General features: G+C 36.4%; 1 protein-coding gene across 1 annotated transcript in view; it reads right to left on the bottom strand.

Moving 5' to 3' along the window:
• Positions 1-20,123, bottom strand: part of MAP4K5 (mitogen-activated protein kinase kinase kinase kinase 5) — a 114,139-nt gene that overhangs the window by 60,897 nt on the left and 33,119 nt on the right. The window contains exons 4-6 of the mRNA XM_068966384.1: positions 5,427-5,517; positions 4,922-4,986; positions 2,687-2,742 (exon numbers count right to left, since the gene is read on the bottom strand). Coding sequence (XP_068822485.1) covers positions 2,687-2,742; positions 4,922-4,986; positions 5,427-5,517 — 212 coding nt within the window. The remainder of the gene's footprint in view (positions 1-2,686; positions 2,743-4,921; positions 4,987-5,426; positions 5,518-20,123) is intronic.

Raw genomic sequence — 20,123 nt, 5'->3', positions numbered from 1 at the left:
TCTTTCTAGATTTCTATAATCTTTTGGCATAATCTACTCTTATGCCAGTGCTTACTGCTATGTTTCATTTAGTATAGTTTTATAGGTCTTGAAATTGCTACTGCTGGTCCTCAAATTTTTTTGTTTTTTCACAGTTGTTTCGACTATTCCAGGTCCTTTGTGTTTCTGTAGGAATTTTAGAATCAGCTCATCAATTTCTAGAGGGGGAAAAAAAAAGCCTCCTTTCATTTTGATTGCCATTGCATTGAATCTGCAGTCAGTTTGGGAAGAAATGGTATCTTAGTTGCATAAAATGTTCTGACCCATGAATACAAGAATACTACAGAAGGCAAAGTTCTCAGTTTACGTAGGTCTTCTTTAACTTCTCTAATTCATTTTATAGTTTTTAGTATACAGGTGTTTATGCTTCTTTGTTACATATATCCCAAAGAATGTCATATTTTAGTTATTATAAATTGTATTGTTGCTAGTCTATGGAAATCCAACTGAATCTGTGTATTGATCTTGAATCTTGCAACCTCCCTAATCACACTCACTAGTTCTACTAGCGGAGAAGGCAATGGCACCCCACTCCAGTACTCTTGCCTGGGAAATCCCATGGACGGAGGGGCCTGGTAGGCTGCAGTCCATGGGGTAGCTAAGAGTCGGACACGACTGAGCGACTTCACTTTCACTTTTCACTTTCATGCATTGGAGAAGGAAATGGCAACCCACTCCAATGTTCTTGTCTGGAGAATCCCAGGGACAGAGGAGCCTGGTGGGCTTCCATCTATGGGGTCGCACAGAGTCGGACACGACTGATGCGACTTAGCAGCAGCAGCAGCAGTTCTGTTAGCTTCTTTGTAGACTCTATGCCATTTTCTACAAAGATGTAGTTATGCAGTCTGTGAATAGAGACAGCTTGAATTCTTACTGTCTAGTCCAGGTGCCTTTTATTTCACCGCTTTTGTTTTTTGTCCTGTCCAAACGTCTAGAATCTGTTAAAAAGAAGTGGTGCGAGCAGACATCTTTGCCTTGTTTGACTGACCTTGGTGGGAAAGCACCTAGTCCCTACCATTAAGTATGATTGAGTTGCAGGTTTTTCATAGGTGCTCTTTATCAGGCTGAGTTAGTTCCCTTCTATTCGAAGTATGCTAAGAATTTTTATCAGAAATGAGCATTGGATTTAGCTAATGCTTTTTCTGTGTCTATTTAGATGATCCCATGGTTTTGCTTCTTTTTGTTTGCTAATGTAATCACTTACTTGAAATGATTTTGAATGTTAAATCAACACTGCCTTCTATGATAAACCCTACTTGTCTATGATGTATTATCTTTTTATATATTGTTGGATTACCTAAACCATGCCTTTTTATCCAGTCACCTGTCAACAGACACTAGATGAGGAATTTTGTCAGCGTAACACAATTTTAAAATTCAAACTAGTATCTTGGAGGTCATCCCTTCCACAGCCTCATTTTATATTTGGGGAACTAAAACCACAGACGAGATAATGGTCATACACCAGGGCCAGAATGGAAATGCAAATTTCTGTTTTGCTTTCTACTTCCATTTAGCACTCTGTCCATTACTTAAAGAAGCAAGGAACTTTGGAAATTAAAATATTAACAACACTAATCTGTCAACAATTCTCTGCTATGAGTGCACGATTAGCATTTTATGTGAATACAAAAAAGCAGATTTTTAATCTAACTGTTATAGAAATATATGTAAATTATTTATATATAAAAATTTACTTTCATATATCTAAACAATAAAATTTTAAAGCATGTGGAAACCAACTCTTTCAGAAATGACTAGAGCTTTATCTTAATTTAGGTTAAATTCTCAATTTCTAAAATATGGAAGAATAACATATAGAGTATCAATTTCTCTTCTAAACAAACTACACAATCTAGGAAATGTAGAGATAGAAGCATCAATTAATAAGTATCAGTTGTGAACTGAAAAAATAAATAACACAACCACTACTACTTCATCCTGCTTCCTAACTTAGAAGCCTTAAAGCATGTGAACAAAATTAGCAGCTAATTTTTTCAATGAGTAGTCTTTCAAGGAACTAAAAACATAAACTGGAAGAAAAACTGTATACTCTGTATACCTACTGAAGACTCATAACCTATTTTAACATACTAAAAGCACTCAGAGGATCTGAAATAAGGAAGGAAAGAAATCTCTACTTAATACACTGTTTACTGAGCTTATAAAAAGGGATTCTGATATTAATAATATCTATTAATATCACATAGATCAAAGGTTTCCAGATAACATTCTGGGTTATTGCCATGAAACTTTATTCTCATTTTGGGAGAAACGGCAAAAGCCCTCATGTCTTTTTTGCGGCCATAAAACTCAAAGGGAAAGCTTGGACTTGTTATAATTGAGAGGTCTGATGATTCATTCATGAAAACCAGTTCATACCTATGACTTTCTTTAGCTTTGCAGCAATTGAGGGACAAGCACTACAAAGCAGAACACCAAACAACACCACTGTGTATACTACTATTCGCTGAAATGAATTTCTGGGACTCATTCACAAAAGAAATAATTAGGCTTACAGAATTACAGTATGAGAGGTTAACAGAAAAATTTGGTTTACTCTTTCTCTTTTGGGCAGATCACCATTTTACTGTTTTCAACTGCGAAACTAGAACTGCATTTCTATCTACATAAGCAAATAGAGTACCTGTAAAGTTTCTCTGCATACATAGGCTATTTGCAGTTCTGATAACGGTCCAGTAACTAGAAATTAAAAAAGAGATCACATCATTATACATTTGAACACAACAGACTAAAAACACTTTAACAATGACAAGCTATTATAAAACTTCTCTTTCTCTCTCTCTGTATGTGTATATATATATATGTATCACTGGGTGACTTATGAGCATCTATTATTCTTAGAATCAGGGAACAAAAAAAAAGTAAAGTAGAAAATTTTTCAATGCAATTTAAAAATGGAAGATTTAAAAATAAATAAATAAATAAATAAATAAATAAAAAACGGAAGATTTGCTTCATTACGACTTTGGCCAGTGAAACTATTAAGCCCCTGTTATGAGCCAAGCACAGTACCAGATATCACAAGATGTTCTATACAAAGCAATGGACATGGTCTCAATCCTGAATAACTGAAGATAAATAAATAAATAAAGCCCCCAAATGAGAAAAACATATATAATTACAGTTATATACACATGTTAAGGGCTTCCCTGGTGGCTCAGACAGTAAAGAATGTGCCTGCAATGCAGGAGACCTGGGTTCAATCCCTGGGGTGGGAAGATCCCCTGGAGAAGGGAATGGCAACCCACTCTAGTATTCTTGCCTAGAGAATTCCATGGATACAGGAGCCTGGTGGGTTACAGTTCATGGGGTTGCAAACAGTTGGACACGACTGAACAACTAACAATTTCACACTTTCATACATGTTATAGGACCATAAAGAGAAATTGATTGTTGAAAAGGCATAATATACTTTTTTTTTTTTAAAAAGTCAGGATGTTATTCCCTTAGCATTATTCTTTACTATATCCATCAAAACGAGGACCTTGATCCAATACCTTACCTAAGAATCCAAAAAGTAATCAGGTCACTTGTGACAACCAGATCTTTCCCTAATGGAATGTAAAATCCTTCTGCAAGTACCTAACTAGGTGCTTTGGAAATAACACCTTCCAATACCATGAGAAAATATTTGAAGTTGAGGGTGGCATTTGCTGACAGTGAGGTCAAAATCAGATACTTTTATGCAATCTTTACTTAAAATATTTTACAACATATTTTAATCACTGGTTCTCTATACCTACTTTTAGGAACATAAAATTTTGATTCTTGTAACTTGATGAAATAGTAGTAAAAGAAGGGAAACAATTTCATTAAAAGTTATTATAGGTATAGTTGTTCTTGATTACTATGCTATCTAATATATCATTTACAGGGATGAATACTTTTAAGAATCAACTTAATTCAAAAAATAGCAGGTTTAATAATGGAAAGCAGGAATTTCACAAAGAAATAAAATTAATGTCTCAAAATCATTATTTCAGCTTAAAAGGGGAAGTAAAAAAAAAGTCTGCTGCATAGTTTTATTAATCCATAATCCTGAGTTCTCATTCTGTGAAAATGTGGATAAAAATTATAAATATTAGATAAAAAGTCTTCCTATAAAAGATCATAATTCTTCATAAAATCACAGAAAAGAATTTTAAACTGAGTGACAGAGAGCCATTTCCTACCAATAATTTTTTAAAAATCAACAACAGGGGTAAAATAAAAGAGAACAGTCATTATAGTATAATAATGTAAAGGAAAATTCAATTCAATTCAGAAAGTTGACTAAATTAACATAATGAAATGGCAACCCACTCCAGTATTCTTGTCTGGGAAATCCCATGGGCAGAAGAGCCTGAGGGCTACAGTCCACAGGGTCACAAGAGAGCCAGACAGGACTTGCAACTAAACAACAAGTAAAATATTCCAAATTCTTAAAATTATACATTTTAATACAAAATATTATAGCAATAATTAAGTTGTTTTCCCAGTCAACACATTATCATTAATAGATAGACAATTTGCTTTATGTGAGTTACCTTTTGAATTTCAATTTTAATTTACAAGGAAGTTTAGGCAGTTTTGTTTGTAGATAAAATACTTCCCTATATACTACTTAAGATTTCCTAGAGACTACATCTGAAAAGTAAAATCTAGATTCTTCAAGTACTCTTGGATTTCTTCATCAGGCTCCAGCAATTTAACTGAATACCAACAAAATATAAAATTGAGATTTCTTTTATGCAACACTCCAGAGCACGACAGAATGTAAAATAGTAAATCTACATGTTAGTATCTCTTGTTAACTAGAGACACAAAATAACAATCATTAAAGTAAAAGTTTTAAAACGTAGAGAGAAATTAACAGTACCATGGTAAATATCTTGAAGTGATCCTCCACCACAATATTCCATACAAATCCACAGTTTTTCCCGACTAACATGAAAGAGAAAGAAAATTATATTAGCTAGTAATTCTCGACCACTGACATACTTTGAAGATTGTCACTCTTCAGCATAGCAAGATTTAGGATAGATTACAACAGGAAATTGTCCTGACAGTTTTTCTTCAGGATACAGAAAAGCATATTAATTTTAGCTCTGTTCCCACCTTAAATAGTTTAGAATGTGATTGGTATTACAAGCTAAAACACTTGTAACCGTTCATAGTATTTCATTAAGGTTGCCAGATAGGGTAAAAATGCATAAATGAAGCTGTAACAGAGGAGCCAATAAGAAGATCTGAGAAATTTTAGAACTTTAGACAAGCAATTTTTAAAACTTAAATACAAAACAGTATTTACATGAAAGGGAGGGGATGTGGGGCAAAGAAGTATGAAATACAAAGAGAGAGATTAGATGCTTTGTGTTTTTCACCTGAGATAGCTCCCAAAGTAGGCAACAATGTTGCAGTGTTTACATTCTTTAACCATAAATATCTCTTGCTGAATCAAAGAAAAATCATCTCCTGAAAAACAAAATGATAATAACTTGGTCAACATGTTACATTTTGCGTCACTATGTATAGGAAGAAGGAAGGAAACCTTCACAACAAGTATCAAAAATGAGGAATTAGACATTCTTAATACTTTAATGAGAAGATACACTTGCAGTTTCTACAGTCAGAAGCTGTAAAAATGCATGAAGTCCTAAAACTCATAATTTCACTTCAATGTTTACTTTCTTGAGATATGCATAGATAATATTCTCTACAGTACTATTTATTGATGAAAGAATGGTCAAACAATTTATGGTACAGTCACAGATATTACAACAGAGTTATAACATGTTTTGCTATGAAAACATGCTCATGACACATTAAGTGAAAAGGGGATATTATGTAAGTACATATGCAGAAAAAAATTCTCAAGAAATATACATAATGCAGTAAAATTTTAAGTAATTTGGTTCTCTCCTTTTTTAATTTATATTTTCCGATTTGTCTACCAAAAATCTATTTGGGTTAACTAGAAAGAGCTATATTAAAATATTTATCATATATGGGGTCATTATGGGCTCCTTAGAATGACACTGTCACTATCAAACTTCATTTTGCATAGAAACAGTGTTTTATTTCAGTAAAAGGAATTTAGGAGTTGATACATCAGTGCATTTCTATTATGTAAATGCAATATAATGTATAAGATCTCAAGATCTGGATTAACACACCTGGATTTAAGTCTGGACTCAGTCATTCACTGGCAATGTAACCTTGGGCAATCTAACTCTTCTGAGTCACACCTGAATCCATTGCCTACTATTTAAATGCATTTCTTATCTACCATTTTGGCTTCCTTATCCACCACTTCCTTAAACATTCCCTACATTTTAGTAATACCAGTTGCTGGTCATTTTTGTAACAGATTCTTATGTCCCCAAGTTTCTGTTACTCCAAGTCTCTCAGGTGGGAAAGTTGTCAGGAAGAGCTTGGAGTGCAACATCTGACACACAATAAATGCAATAGCAATATCATATATTGGAGACAAGAAAGATACAGACAAATGTGTTCCTCATTAGGAGAGCACCATAAGATATTTTTATTAGATAGTGTTTTGAAATGTTCTTTTGAAAAACATCAGGTTTAAACCTGAGCCTTCTGCATTGTAGGTGTATTCGTCTACCACTGTGCCACCACTAAAGCCCTAGCTCTAACTTAGTCATCTTAGAATAACATACAAGGACCAAGATGGAAAAACTTACAAATTAGGTCTTAGATAAACGAATAAAATTCTCACACACAAATCAGAGATATTTTCCCCTTTATACAGCAAGTTTCAATTGAAAGCCAAAACAAAATAGTATCTTTGCCATGTCATAAAATACTGAAAAAAAATCAAACATTATTGATGTGGTTTATACACACATTTAACTATGACACACCAAATTTATTCATAATCATGAAAGCACTCTATTCAACAGTCCCTTCATGTAAACATTAAGTGATATTTCAGTTAACAATTATAAAGAACTAGGTAAATAAAAAGGGACACAGTCTTGAAACAATCAAAATCTGAGCAAAAATCTTTACAGAAAATTTAGCTTTTACTTGTAAAAGTGAGAAAACATGTACTACATGAATGGTTGAAGTAAAGTGAAGTGAAGTGAAATCGCTCAGTCGTGTCCGACTCTGTGACCCCATAGCCTGCAGCCAACCAGGCTTCTCCGTCCATGGGATTTTCCAGGCAAGAATACTGGAGTGGGTTGCCATTTCCTTCTCCAGAATGAATGGTTCAGTTCAGTTCAGTTCAGTTCAGTTGCTCAGTTGTGTCCGACTCTTTGCGACCCCATGAATCACAGCACGCCAGGCCTCCCTGTCCATCACCAGCTCCCGGAGTTCACTCAGACTCACGTCCATCGAGCCAGTGATGCCATCCAGCCATTTCATCCTCTGTCGTCCCCTTCTCCTCCTGCCCCCAGTCTCTCCCAGCATCAAAGTCTTTTCCAATGAGTCAACTCTTCTCATGAGGTGGCCAAAGTACTGGAGTTTCAGCTTTAGCATCATTCCTTCCAAAGAAATCCCAGGGTTGATCTCCTTCAGAATGGACTGGTGGGATCTCCTTGCAGTCCAAGGGACTCTCAAGAGTCTTCTCCAACACCACAGTTCAAAAGCATCAATTCTTCGGCACTCAGCCTTCTTCAGAGTCCAACTCTCACATCCATACATGACCACAGGAAAAACCATAGCCTTGACTAGACAGACCTTAGTCAGCAAAGTAATGTCTCTGCTTTTGAATATACTATCTAGGTTGGTCATAACTTTTCTTCCAAGGAGTAAGCGTCTTTTGATTTCATGGCTGCAATCACCATCTGCAGTGATTTTGGAGCCCAGAAAAATAAAGTCAGCCACTGTTTCCACTGTTTCCCCATCTATTTGCCATGAAGTGATGGGACCAGATGCCATGATCTTCGTTTTCTGAATGTAGAGTTTTAAGCCAACTTTTTCACTCTCCTCTTTCACTTTCATTAAGAGGCTTTTTAGTTCCTCTTCACTCTCTGCCATAAGGGTGGTGTCATCTGCATATCTGAGGTGATTGAGATTTCTCCCAGCAATCTTGATTCCAGCTTGTGTTTCTTCCAGTCCAGCGTTTCTCATGATGTACTCTGCATATAAGTTAAATAAGCAGGTTGACAATATACAGCCTTGACGTACTCCTTTTCCTATTTGGAACCAGTCTGTTGTTCCATGTCCAGTTCTAACTGTTGCTTCCTGGCCTGCATACAGATTTCTCAAGAGGCGCATAATTACACTCATCTCACATGTTAGTAAAGTAATGCCCCAAATTCTCCAAGCCAGGCTTCAGCAATATGTGAACCATGAACTTCCTGATGTTCAAGCTGGTTTTAGAAAAGTCAGAGGAACCAGAGATCAAATTGCTAACATCCACTGGATCATCAAAAAAGCAAGAGAGTTCCAGAAAAACATCTATTTCTGCTTTATTGACTATGCCAAAGTCTTTGACTGTGTGGATCACAATAAACTGTGGAAAATTCTGAGAGAGATGGGAATACCAGACTACCTGACCTGCTTCTTGAGAATGAATGGTTACATATACCCTAAACATAATAGTCTGCAAACACAACCTGATCAGTGAAGATAATCCAAAATAGACAATAATCTCATGTTCCCCATTATCAACAGAGGCAGCAAGAGGGAGCAATTCTTGAAGATTATAGTAAAAACCTGCCCATGTGGAGGCTTTGGTTGTCCATTTATGGATACAAAGAATTGTCTCTCCTTCCTCCTCCCTCTGAGCCCTCCTATTAGTAGTTCTCACCCATTTGCCTGAAACTTTTCCATTATATACTAAATTTTATTATTTATACAGGCTAATTTCAACAAGTAGGCTAGATTCCAGTCCATCCTTCATTTTATCAAGAAGCCCTGAATTACAAAGGAAAGAAAAATAACCACCCTTTGTTACCATATGCTTTGGATATCTACCTACTCACTTCCATGTGTTTCTTTTTAAATTATTTGTTTTTAATTGGAGGATAATTGCTTTACAATATTGTTTTGGTTTCCACCATATATCAACATGAATCAGCCATAGGTATATGTATGTCCCCTTCCTCTTCAACTTCCTTCCCACCTCCTTCCCCATCCCACCTCTCTCTGTGTTTCTGATGGGTTTTGGCTGTGAAATCTGGCTTCTGGGATCTTAGTTTCCTGATCAGGGACAGAATCAGTGCGCTGTGCAATGAAGGCACAGAGTTCTAACACTGGACCACCAGGGAATTCCCTATCCATTAACTTTTCCTTTTTTTTAATGGAAGTATAGTTGACACCTACCCACTTTTAAGTGATCACCAAAGTCGCATCCATTGAAAATCAAGATCATCGAAACAGCAAGAGAATTCCAGAAAAACATCTACTTCGGCTTTATTGACTACGCCAAAGCCTTTGACTGTGTGGATCACAATAAACTGTGCAAAAATCTGAAAGAGATGGGAATACCAGACCACCTGACCTGCCTCCTGAGAAATCTGTATGCAGGTCAGGAAGCAACAGTTAGAACTGGACATGGAACAACACAGACTGGTTCCAAATTGGGAAAGGAGTATGTCAAGGCTGTATATTGTCACCCTGATCATTTAACTTCTATGCAGAGTACATCATGCGAAACGCTGGGCTGGATGAAGCATAAGCTGGAATCAAGATTGCCGGGAGAAATATCAATAACGTCAGATATGCAGATGACACCGCCCTTATGCCTGAAAGCGAAGAACTAAAGAGCCTATTGATGAAAGTGAGAGAGGAAAGTTGAAAAAGTTGGCTTAAAACTCAACATTCAGAAAACTAAGATCATGGCATCCCGTCCCATCACTTCATGGCAAATAGATGGGGAAACAATGGAAACAGTGAGAGACTATTTTTCTGGGCTCCAAAATCACTGCAGATGGTGACTGCAGCCATGAAACTAAAAGACGCTTACTCCTTAGAAGAAAAGCTATGACCAACCTAGACAGCATATTAAAAAGCAGAGACATTATTTTGCAAACAAAGGTCTGTCTGGTCAAAACTATGGCTTTTCCAGTAGTCATGTATGGAAGTGAGAGTTGGAATCATAAAGAAAGCTGAGCGTCAAAGAATTGATGCTTTTGAACTGTGGTGTTGGAGAATACTCTTGAGAGTCCCCTGGACTGCAAGAAGATCCAACCAGTGCATCCTAAAGGAAATCAGTCCTGAATATTCATTGGAAGGACTGATGCTGAAGCTGAAACTCCAAAACTTTGGTGACCTGATGCGAAGTTCTGACTCACTGGAAAAGACCCTGATGCTAGGAAAAATTGAAGGCAGGAGGAGAAAGGGACAACAGAGTATGAGAGGGTTGGATGGCCTCACCAATGCAATGGACATGAATTTGAGTAGGCTCCAGGAGTTGTTGATGGACAGGGAATCCTGGCGTGCCGCAGTCCAGGGTGTTGCAAAGAGTCGGACACGACTGAGTGACTGAACTGAACAAGTATCCTCATTCCAATTTTATCCTGTGTTCAGAAACTGGAATCTAAGTGAAACAGAGTACTCTAGCATTCCATGTGATTTTTACCTATTAAATGGCAGAAAATGTCTACTTAGCCTTTATTAGTTTTCTGCATGTATTATTTGAAACTAATAAAAATTTTGGTGTGACCTCAAAATTAACATCTTCCACCAATTCAGATTTGAACTTTTTAAATAGTGAAGATAGGGTACCAATATTTAAATTTACACATTATTTTTAACAATAAAAAATGTTAAGATTTTTAAAATAGAAGTAAATACTGAAAAGCAGGAACATATCACTTAATTGGAATAGTTGACATTTGTCCTATTTGGCCAAACCTCCCTCCTACTTTGGGATTTCTTTCAAGAACATTAACAAGGCAAACTAATGGTTGTTTAAATCTTTATAAAATTTCTGACTTTTAAAAAATTTACTGTACTTTTTCCATTTATATTTCCAGGAAATAAGATGAAATATCATAAAGCAAAACTAAAAATAGTTTTAAACATCTATTTAAAGATATTTAAAGATTCCAATTCCAGTGTGTTCTCCAGTGCCGAGAGAATGCACTGATCATAGCAAACACCATCTTCCAACAACACAAGAGAAGACTCTACACATGGACATCACCAGATGGTCAACACTGAAATCAGATTGATTATATTCTCTGCAGCCAAAGATGGAGAAGCTCTATACAGTCAGCAAAAACAAGAGCGGGAGCTGACTGTGGCTCAGATCATGAACTCCTTATTGCCAAATTAAGACTTAAATTGAAGAAAGAGGGGAAAACCACTAGACCATTCAGGTATGACCTAGATAAAATCCCTATGATTATACAGTGGAAGTGAGAAATAAATTTAAGAGACTAGATAGAGTGCACGATGAACTATGGACGGAGGTTCCTGACACATTGTACAGGAGACAGGGATCAACACCATCCCCATGGAAAAGAAATGCAAAAAAGCGAAATGGTTGTCTGGGAAGGCCTTACAAATAGCTGTGAAAAGAAGAGAAGAGAAAAGCAAAGGAGAAAAGGAAAGATATAAGCATCTGAATGCAGAGTTCCAAAGAATAGCAAGAAGAGATAAGAAAGCCTTCCTCAGCGATCAATGCAAAGATATAGATGAAAACAACAGAATGGGAAAGACTAGAGATGTCTTCAAGAAAATTAGAGATAGCAAGGGAACATTTCATGCAAAGATGGGCACAATAAAGGACAGAAATGGTATGAACCTAACAGAAGCAGAAGATATTAAGAATAGGTGGCAGGAATACACAGAACTATACAGAAAAGATCTTCATGACCCAGATAATCACCATGGTGTGATCACTCACCTAGAGCCAGACATCCTGGAATGTGAAGTCAAGTGGGCCTTAGAAAGCATCACTACGAACAAAGCTAGTGGAGGTGGTGGAATTCCAGTTGAGGTATTTCAAATCCTGAAAGATGATGCTGTGAAAGTGCTACACTCAATATGCCACCAAATTTCGAAAACTCAGCAGTGGCCACAGGCCTGGAAAGGTCAGTTTTCATTCCAGTCCCAAAGAAAGGCAATGCCAAAGAATGCTCAAACTAACGCACAGTTGCACTCATCTCACATGCTAGTAAAGTCGTGCTCAAAATTCTCCAAGTCAGGCTTCAGCAGTACGTGAACTGTGAACTTCCAGATGTTCAAGCTGGTTTTAGAAAAGGCAGAGGAACCAGAGATCAAATTGCCAACATCCGCTGAATCATGGAAAAAGCAAGAGAGTTCCAGAAAAACATCTACTTCTGCTTTATTGACTATGCCAAGGTTTTGACTGTGTGGATCACAATACACTGTGGAAAATTCTGAAAGAGATAGGAATACCAGACCACCTGACCTGCCTCTTGAGAAACTTGTATGCAGGCCAGGAAGCAACAGTTAAAACTGGACATGGAACAACAGACTGATTCCAAATAGGAAAAGGAGTATGTCAAGGCTGTATATTGTCACCCTGCTTATATAACTTATATGCAGAGTACATCATGAGAAATGCTAGGCTGCAAGAAGCACAAGCTGGAATCAAGATTGTTGGGAGAAATATCAATAAACTGAGATATGCAGATGACACCACCGTTATGGCAGAGAGCAAACAGGAACTAAAAAGCCTCTTATGAAAGTGAAAGAGGAGAGTGAAAAAGTTGGCTTAAAGATCAACATTCAGAATACGAAGATCATGGCATCTGGTCCCATCACTTCATGGGAAATAAATGGGGAAACAGTAGAAACAGTGTCTGACTTTACTTTTTGGGGGCTCCAAAATCACTGCAGATGGTGACTGCAGCCATGAAATGAAAAGACGCTTACTTCTTGGAAGGAAAGATATGGCCAACCCTGATAGCATATTCAAAAGCAGAGACATTACTTTGCCAACAAAGGTCAGTCTAGTCAAGGCTATGGTTTTTCCAGTAGTTATGTATGGATGTGATAGTTGGACTGTGAAGAAAGCTGAGCGCTGAAGAATTGATGCTTTTGAACTGTGGTGTTGGAGAAGACTCTTTTGAGAGTCCCTTGGACTGCAAGGAGATCCAACCAGTCCATTCTAAAGGAGATCAGTCCTGGTTGTTCATTGGAAGGACTGATGTTGAAGCTGAAATTCCAATACTTTGGCCACCTGATGGGAAGAACTGACTCACTGGAAAAGACCCTGATGCTGGGAAAGATTGACGGGACGACAGAGGATGAGATGGTTGGTTGGCATCACCAACTCGATGGATATGAGTTTGAGTAAACTCCAGGAGTTGGTGATGGACAGGGAGGCCTGGCATGTGGCAATTCATGGGGTCACAAAGAGTTGGACACGACTGAGCGACTGAACTGAAAGATTTCAACATGTCTGAAAACTGTCTAATCTAGTAAAATACATCTAATTCACCATTTTATTTACAAATATTGGATTATTTCATAAATATTTCCAATTTAGCATTTTAAAAAACAAGTAAACAAAGTATACCACATTAACACCCTGGGTAATGATTTCATGAAATTCCATGCCTGTATGCAAGGCTCACAGTTTTAAACAAATGATAATTTGGAAAATTTTAAAGTACCATCATGTAGTTCCACCATAATAAGAGGATAATGTGAGCAGAGAAGACTCGAGAAGGCAAATGAGGATTCTGATGATCACCTTTCTCAAACTTGGTCTGTTCTGGCTGTTCGCTGGCACTAACTACAGACTTGTTGAGCAAAATGAGCATCTGTAAAATGAGTTAGAGGGTAGGCTGAAATTAAGACACAAACAGGAAAATAGGGTGACATGCATAATCGTAATATCTGCCTGCTTTTCTAGAGCAGTCCTGATGCCTCACCAAACAGATGATGAAACTCAAAATGGTATCATTGGTAATGTTTATTTTCAATACTTCGAAGTCACCATTTGTAAAATGGTGCTTCTATTTAAAAAGTATAGACTATAAAATGAGAGAGAAATGCTTAAATCACTCTTAAAAATAATCATTTGCTTACATATGTATACAAAGGGTAAAAATATAGGGGAAAATGCTCATTCATCTTATCAATTATTTCTGTGGCCAATTTAAAAAATTGTTCTGTGTGCTAACCTATTTTTGCTCTTAACCCTAAGATTCACTTTAGGATTAGTATTAGAAGAGTCTCAAAAGTCATTTATTTTAGTGGAATTTTAAATATAATATTATATAATTAAATTACCAGGAACAAGTCAGTAAATCTGTAATAAAATTCAAGACTTTAAAATGATTATAAATTTCAACAATCTATTTTTAACTGGGGTGAAAAGTATAATTGAGTTACAGCTGAGATTTCATTTACTTAAAAAAAAAAAAACTGTTTATCTTTTACCAGATGCAGGCTTTTTTCTAAGTCATATTGGCAAATAATTATCTTTCATGTCAAAATAAAATTCTAAACCAGCTCATCTTTAAATAAATACAAGGAAGCACTTTTGCATTATACTGGCTTTGGTGCCATTTTTTTTTTTTAAGTTGCGAAGTACAGTCAAAAATTCATTTTTGAAATACAGCTGTCTCCAGAAATTATTTGAGGCATTGGAAACAAATGTTGGGAAAATTCAACACTATATCATCATATTTTTCACATAAAACTCCCCTAACTCTGTTTGCAAAATGTAAAAAACACATCTAAGGGCTTTTCTGAAAATGCTAAAAAAAAAAAAGGTATAAAAATCTATGATTAACATAGAAATTATTTTTTTAAGGCAAAAACAAAAGAAAACAAAACCACAAATAAAACATGTAATAATGAAATAACCCAAATGAATAAAATCACTGTCACAAACAGAAGACCAATTTCTCAGATTCTAAAACACAGATTATGAAAATAAATGAAACTATTCACTAAAAGAAAAGCATGTATATATTTAACTGTAAGAAAAACATTTCTCAGGTGACTAATTTTATAGTTATTTACTATTAATAAATTTAATAAATTTACTGAAATCACAATTACTATTAAGAATGAATTGAAATCTAAATAATAAGACCCGAACATCACAGATTAGAGAAGATAAGTAGTATTAGTGCCACAGACAATTAAGCAGCAAGTTCAGCAAGAAGCAGCAAGTTACCTACAAGAGGAAAAATAATCAGGCAAGCCTTATAGCTTTATTCTGATAATATTCAAAGCAGAAAATGTCTATATATTTTCTGAGGGCAGGAGAAGAATGTATGATGTAATAATTCTATATCTAGTTGGCTGCTCATTCTCATTTAATAGACAACAGAAAGTCATTTATAATATTCCCCTGTACAAAGATATTTATTGAATGTCCTCTATGTGCCTACACTATTTCTGGTGCTGAAATAAAACAGTAAAGACAGATCACTAGTCTCATGCCTCTTAACATTCCAGGAGAGACAGACATTAAACAAACAAATACAAAGAAATAAGAAAAATGTTACGCAGGCACATGTCCTAGACAGAGAACTAAAATAACAAGGATCTGAGTGACTACTTTAACTTACATAGTCAGAACTGGGTCTTTACGAGGCTACAACATTTAAGTTGAAATCTGAATGACCAAGAGGGCTTCTGGAAGTAGACCATGAAAACTAGTACTTCACGCAGAACAGAAGAGTCGGTTTAATCTTGGACTGATTACATAAAAAAGAAAAAAATAAGAGGGGAATAGGGAAGGGAAAAAGACATATGATGAGCTCAGAGAAGCAGACAGGGCCAATCACATAGGGTTTTTTATAAGCAAGGTTGAAAGTTTGAATATTATGTATTCTAAGTGCAATTTCGAAGCTCCAAGAAGGTTTTAAGGAAGAGAGCATTATGATATGATTTGTATTTTAAAAGGACCATTCTGGTGGCTCTGTGGAAACTAGATGGCAATAGATGGGAGGTCTGGGAGAGGAAATAGAGAGACCAGAGGGGAAAGATGGCAATAAGAAGTAGATGGATTCCATATATGTTTTGAAAGTTGAGTTGAAGGAACTTTCTGACAGACTGACATTGAAGTACAAAAGAAAGAGAAATCAAGGACAATGCCTATATTTTTGGCTTGGCTAGTGGCTTAGCAAAATGGGGAAGACTGAGGGAAGAGCAAGCTTGAGACGAACAATTAATTTGTGAATCAAAATTATGTTATTCTTGATAGTCACAGGAAAATCAATGTGATGATATCATTCAACTTGGCAACAACTGATACAAATAAAAAAAGCAACAAGGACATGGAATGAAAGGATGGTGAGAACTGAATCTATTTAATTATAAAACTAAGCCTAAATAATTGGCATCTCATAATTTTAAAAAAGATATAAAAGATATGCAGGCTAATATACATGCATGCCCTAGTATAATCAAAAAATTCTAAGACTAAAATCCTCAAATAAATTAACAAGCATCTGAAAACTGGAATATGAAGAGGCAGAAGGAATATGAAGTTCAACATCTTTAAACCTATGAAGCTAATGACTATTTCATTTCTTAAGTTGATAAACTAAAAACTCAAATTTAAGTATATTATTTAAAGTCTTAGAAGCCATCCTTTGACAAAACTACAAACTGTGTACCTTTCAAATTATCAGCAATTAAAGTAAAAGAAACCTCTAGCTATATTTTGCTTAAAACCTTCAAAAAACATTAAATACAAAACCCACTGTAACAGAAGATCAATCATCTCAATAAATTTTAAAATGACTGACCTAGAAAGAGAAAGATTCAGATTGGGCTATAAAATAAAATTTAAAGATAATTACAAGACAAAACTTAAAAACCAATGATCCAAAAAGAAAGTAAAATGATAGACCTAAATATAACAGCATTATCTGGTTGTTATATGATACAAAAATACAAACAAGAAAAAAGGATTGGCATTACAATGTTTGACACAGTTATAATCAAAGCAAAAAGAGCATCAAAAAGCACCAAAATTGACAATTCTATTGAAAAATATTAATTATGTAAGACTGTCACAGACTAAATAAATCCAATATAATGACTCACATAAATATCAACAGTAACCAAAATAGAAAGTATAAGAGAAGAAAAAACTGCTATTCATGATAGCAAGAATTACCACAAATATGAAGGCCTATGTGGCAAGAACTTTAATATTTTCCTGAAGAGCTAATAAGAAAAGTCCTTACCATTGTCAAATGTTAAGTCTTCTAAATTATTCTCACAAGCTTTCTTACACTTTGATAAAAATGATCTTGAACCTTTCCTGGGGAAAAAAATTTATGAAAACAGAAGGGAAATAACTGAAAAACAAAAGCAATTAAGATTATAAAATACAATGAAAAGTCAGAGTAATCAAAAACAGGATAATCCTGAACTACAAATAGGAGTGGGGGGTTTGGAATCACTGAAATAGATAATAAACTCATGCTTAAATGGAAATTCAGTTCATGACAAGCGAGGCATTTCAAACGTGCAAATAAAAGACAGAGTTTGTAGTAAACAGCTTTGGAAAACTGTCTAGCCATTATATTCTTTGCAGCGGAAGATGGAGAAGCTCTATACAACCAGCAAAAACAAGACCGGGAGCTGACTATGGTACAGATCATGAACTCTTTACTGCCAAATTCAGAAAAGTAAGGAAAACCACTAGACCATTCAGGTATGACCTAAATCAAACCCCTTATTGTTATATAGTGAAAGTTGCAAATAGATTCAAGGGATTAGATCTGATAGAGTACTGAAGAACTATGGACAGAGGTTTATAACACTGTACAGGATGCAGTGATCAAGATCATCCCCAAGAAAAACAAATGCAAAAAGGCAAAAGGGTTGTCTGAGGAGGCCTTACAAACAGCTGAGAAAAGAAGTTAAAGGCATAGGAGAAAAGGAAAGATATACCCATCTGAATGCAGAGTTCCAAACAATAGCAAGGAGAGATAGAAAGCCTTCCTCACCCATCAATGCAAAGGAAGAGAGGAAAACAATAGAATAGGAAAAGACTAGAGATCTTGTCAAGAAAATTAGAGATACCAAGGGAACATTTCATGCAAAGATGGGCTCGATAAAGGACAGAAATGATAGGGACCTAACAGAAGCAGAAGATATTAAGAACAGGTGGCAAGAATACACAGAAGAACTATACAGAAAAGATCTTCATGACCCAGATAACCATGATGGTGTGATCACTTACCTAAAGCCAGGCATTGTGGAATGTGAAGTCAAGTGGGCCTTAGGAAGCACCACTATAAACAAAGCTAATGGAGGTGATGGAATTCCAGTTGAGCTATTTAAAATCCTAAAAGATGATGCTGTGAAAGTGTTGCACTCAATATGCCAGCAAATTTGGAAAACTCAGCAGTGGCCACAGGTCTGGAAATAGTCAGTTTTCATTCCGATCCCAAAGAAAGGCAATGCCAAAGAATGTTCAAACTACTGCACTGCTGCTGCTGCTGCTGCTAAGTCGCTTCAGTCGTGTCCGACTCTGTGCGACCCCAGAGACGGCAGCCCACTAGGCTCCCCCATCCCTGGGATTCTCCAGGCAAGAACACTGGAATGGGTTGCCATTTCCTTCTCCACAATTCTACTCATCTCATATGCTAATGCTCAAAATTCTCCAAACCAGGCTTCAACAGTACATGAACCATGAACTTCCAGATGTTCAAGCTGGATTTAGAAAAGGCAGAGGACCCAGAGATCAATTGCCAACATCCATCGGATCATTGAAAAAGCAAGAGAATTCCAGAAAAAAAACATCTACTTCTGCTTTATTGACTACGCCAAAGCCTTTGACTGTGTGGATCACAATAAACTGTGCAAAAATCTGAAAGAGATGGGAATACCAGACCACCTGACCTGCCTCCTGAGAAATCTGTATGCAGGTCAGGAAGCAACAGTTAGAACTGGACATGGAACAACACAGACTGGTTCCAAATTGGGAAAGGAGTACGTCAAGGCTGTATATTGTCACTCTGATCATTTAACTTCTATGCAGAGTACATCATGCGAAATGCCAGGCTGGATGAAGCATAAGCTGGAATCAAGATTGCCGGGAGAAATATCAATAACGTCAGATATGCAGATGACACCATTCTTATGCCTGAAAGCGAAGAAGAACTAAAGAGCCTGTTGATGAAAGTGAAAGAAGAGAGTTGAAAATGTTGGCTTAAAACTCAACATTCAGAAAACTAAGATCATGGCATCCCGTCCCATCACTTCATGGCAAATAGATGGGGAAACAATGGAAACAGTGAGAGACTATTTTTCTGGGCTGCAAAATCACTGCAGATGGTGACTGCAGCCATGAAGCTAAAAGACGCTTACTCCTTAGAAGAAAAGCTATGACCAACCTAGACAGCATACTAAAAAGCAGAGACATTATTTTGCCAACAAAGGTCCATCTAGTCAAAGCTATGGCTTTTCCAGTAGTCATGTATGGAAGTGAGAGTTGGAACTATAAAGAAAGCTGAGTGTCGAAGAACTGACGCTTTTGAACTGTGGTGTTGGAGAATACTCTTGAGAGTCCCCTGGACTGCAAGGAGATCCAACCAGTGCATCCTAAAGGAAATCAGTCCTGAATATTCTTTGGAAGGACTGATGCTGAAGCTGAAACTCCAAAACTTTGCTGACCTGATGCAAAGTACTGACTCACTGGAAAAGACCCTGATCCTGAGAAAGACTGAAGGTGGGAGGAAAAGGGGACGACAGAGGATGAGATGGTTGGATGGCGTCACCGACTCGATGGACATGAGTTTGAGTAAGCTCTGGGAGTTAGTGATGGACAGGGAGGCCTGGAGTGCTGCAGTCCATGGGGTCGCAGAGAGTTGGACATGAATGAGTGACTAAGTGTACTTAAAGCTCTTTTTCACACCTTAGGACAAAACTCTCCCTGATGGAGCAAACATTTAAATGTTGGAGGGTGTAGGAGAAAGGAAAAAACCAGAAGAAACTGTGTGAAATAGCTTTAGAGCCGACTAGTAGAAAAAGCCTATATGTGAGAAAGAGAGGAATAAAGGAGAACCGCCAAATTTATCTAAAAGGAAAAAATACTTCCACACAGAAAAGTACCATAAACAGAGTACAAAGATAGTAGACAAACTGAAGAAAACTTTTAAAACACTTGAAAAGTCAGTATTTTTAAAGCATAAACAGCATCCTCTTAG

Source organism: Capricornis sumatraensis, chromosome 2 (genome assembly GCF_032405125.1).
Source record: "Capricornis sumatraensis isolate serow.1 chromosome 2, serow.2, whole genome shotgun sequence".
Lineage (NCBI taxonomy): Eukaryota > Metazoa > Chordata > Mammalia > Artiodactyla > Bovidae > Capricornis > Capricornis sumatraensis.
The sequence above is the reverse complement of the archived record's forward strand: the minus strand, read 5'-3'. Positions and strand labels throughout refer to the sequence as shown.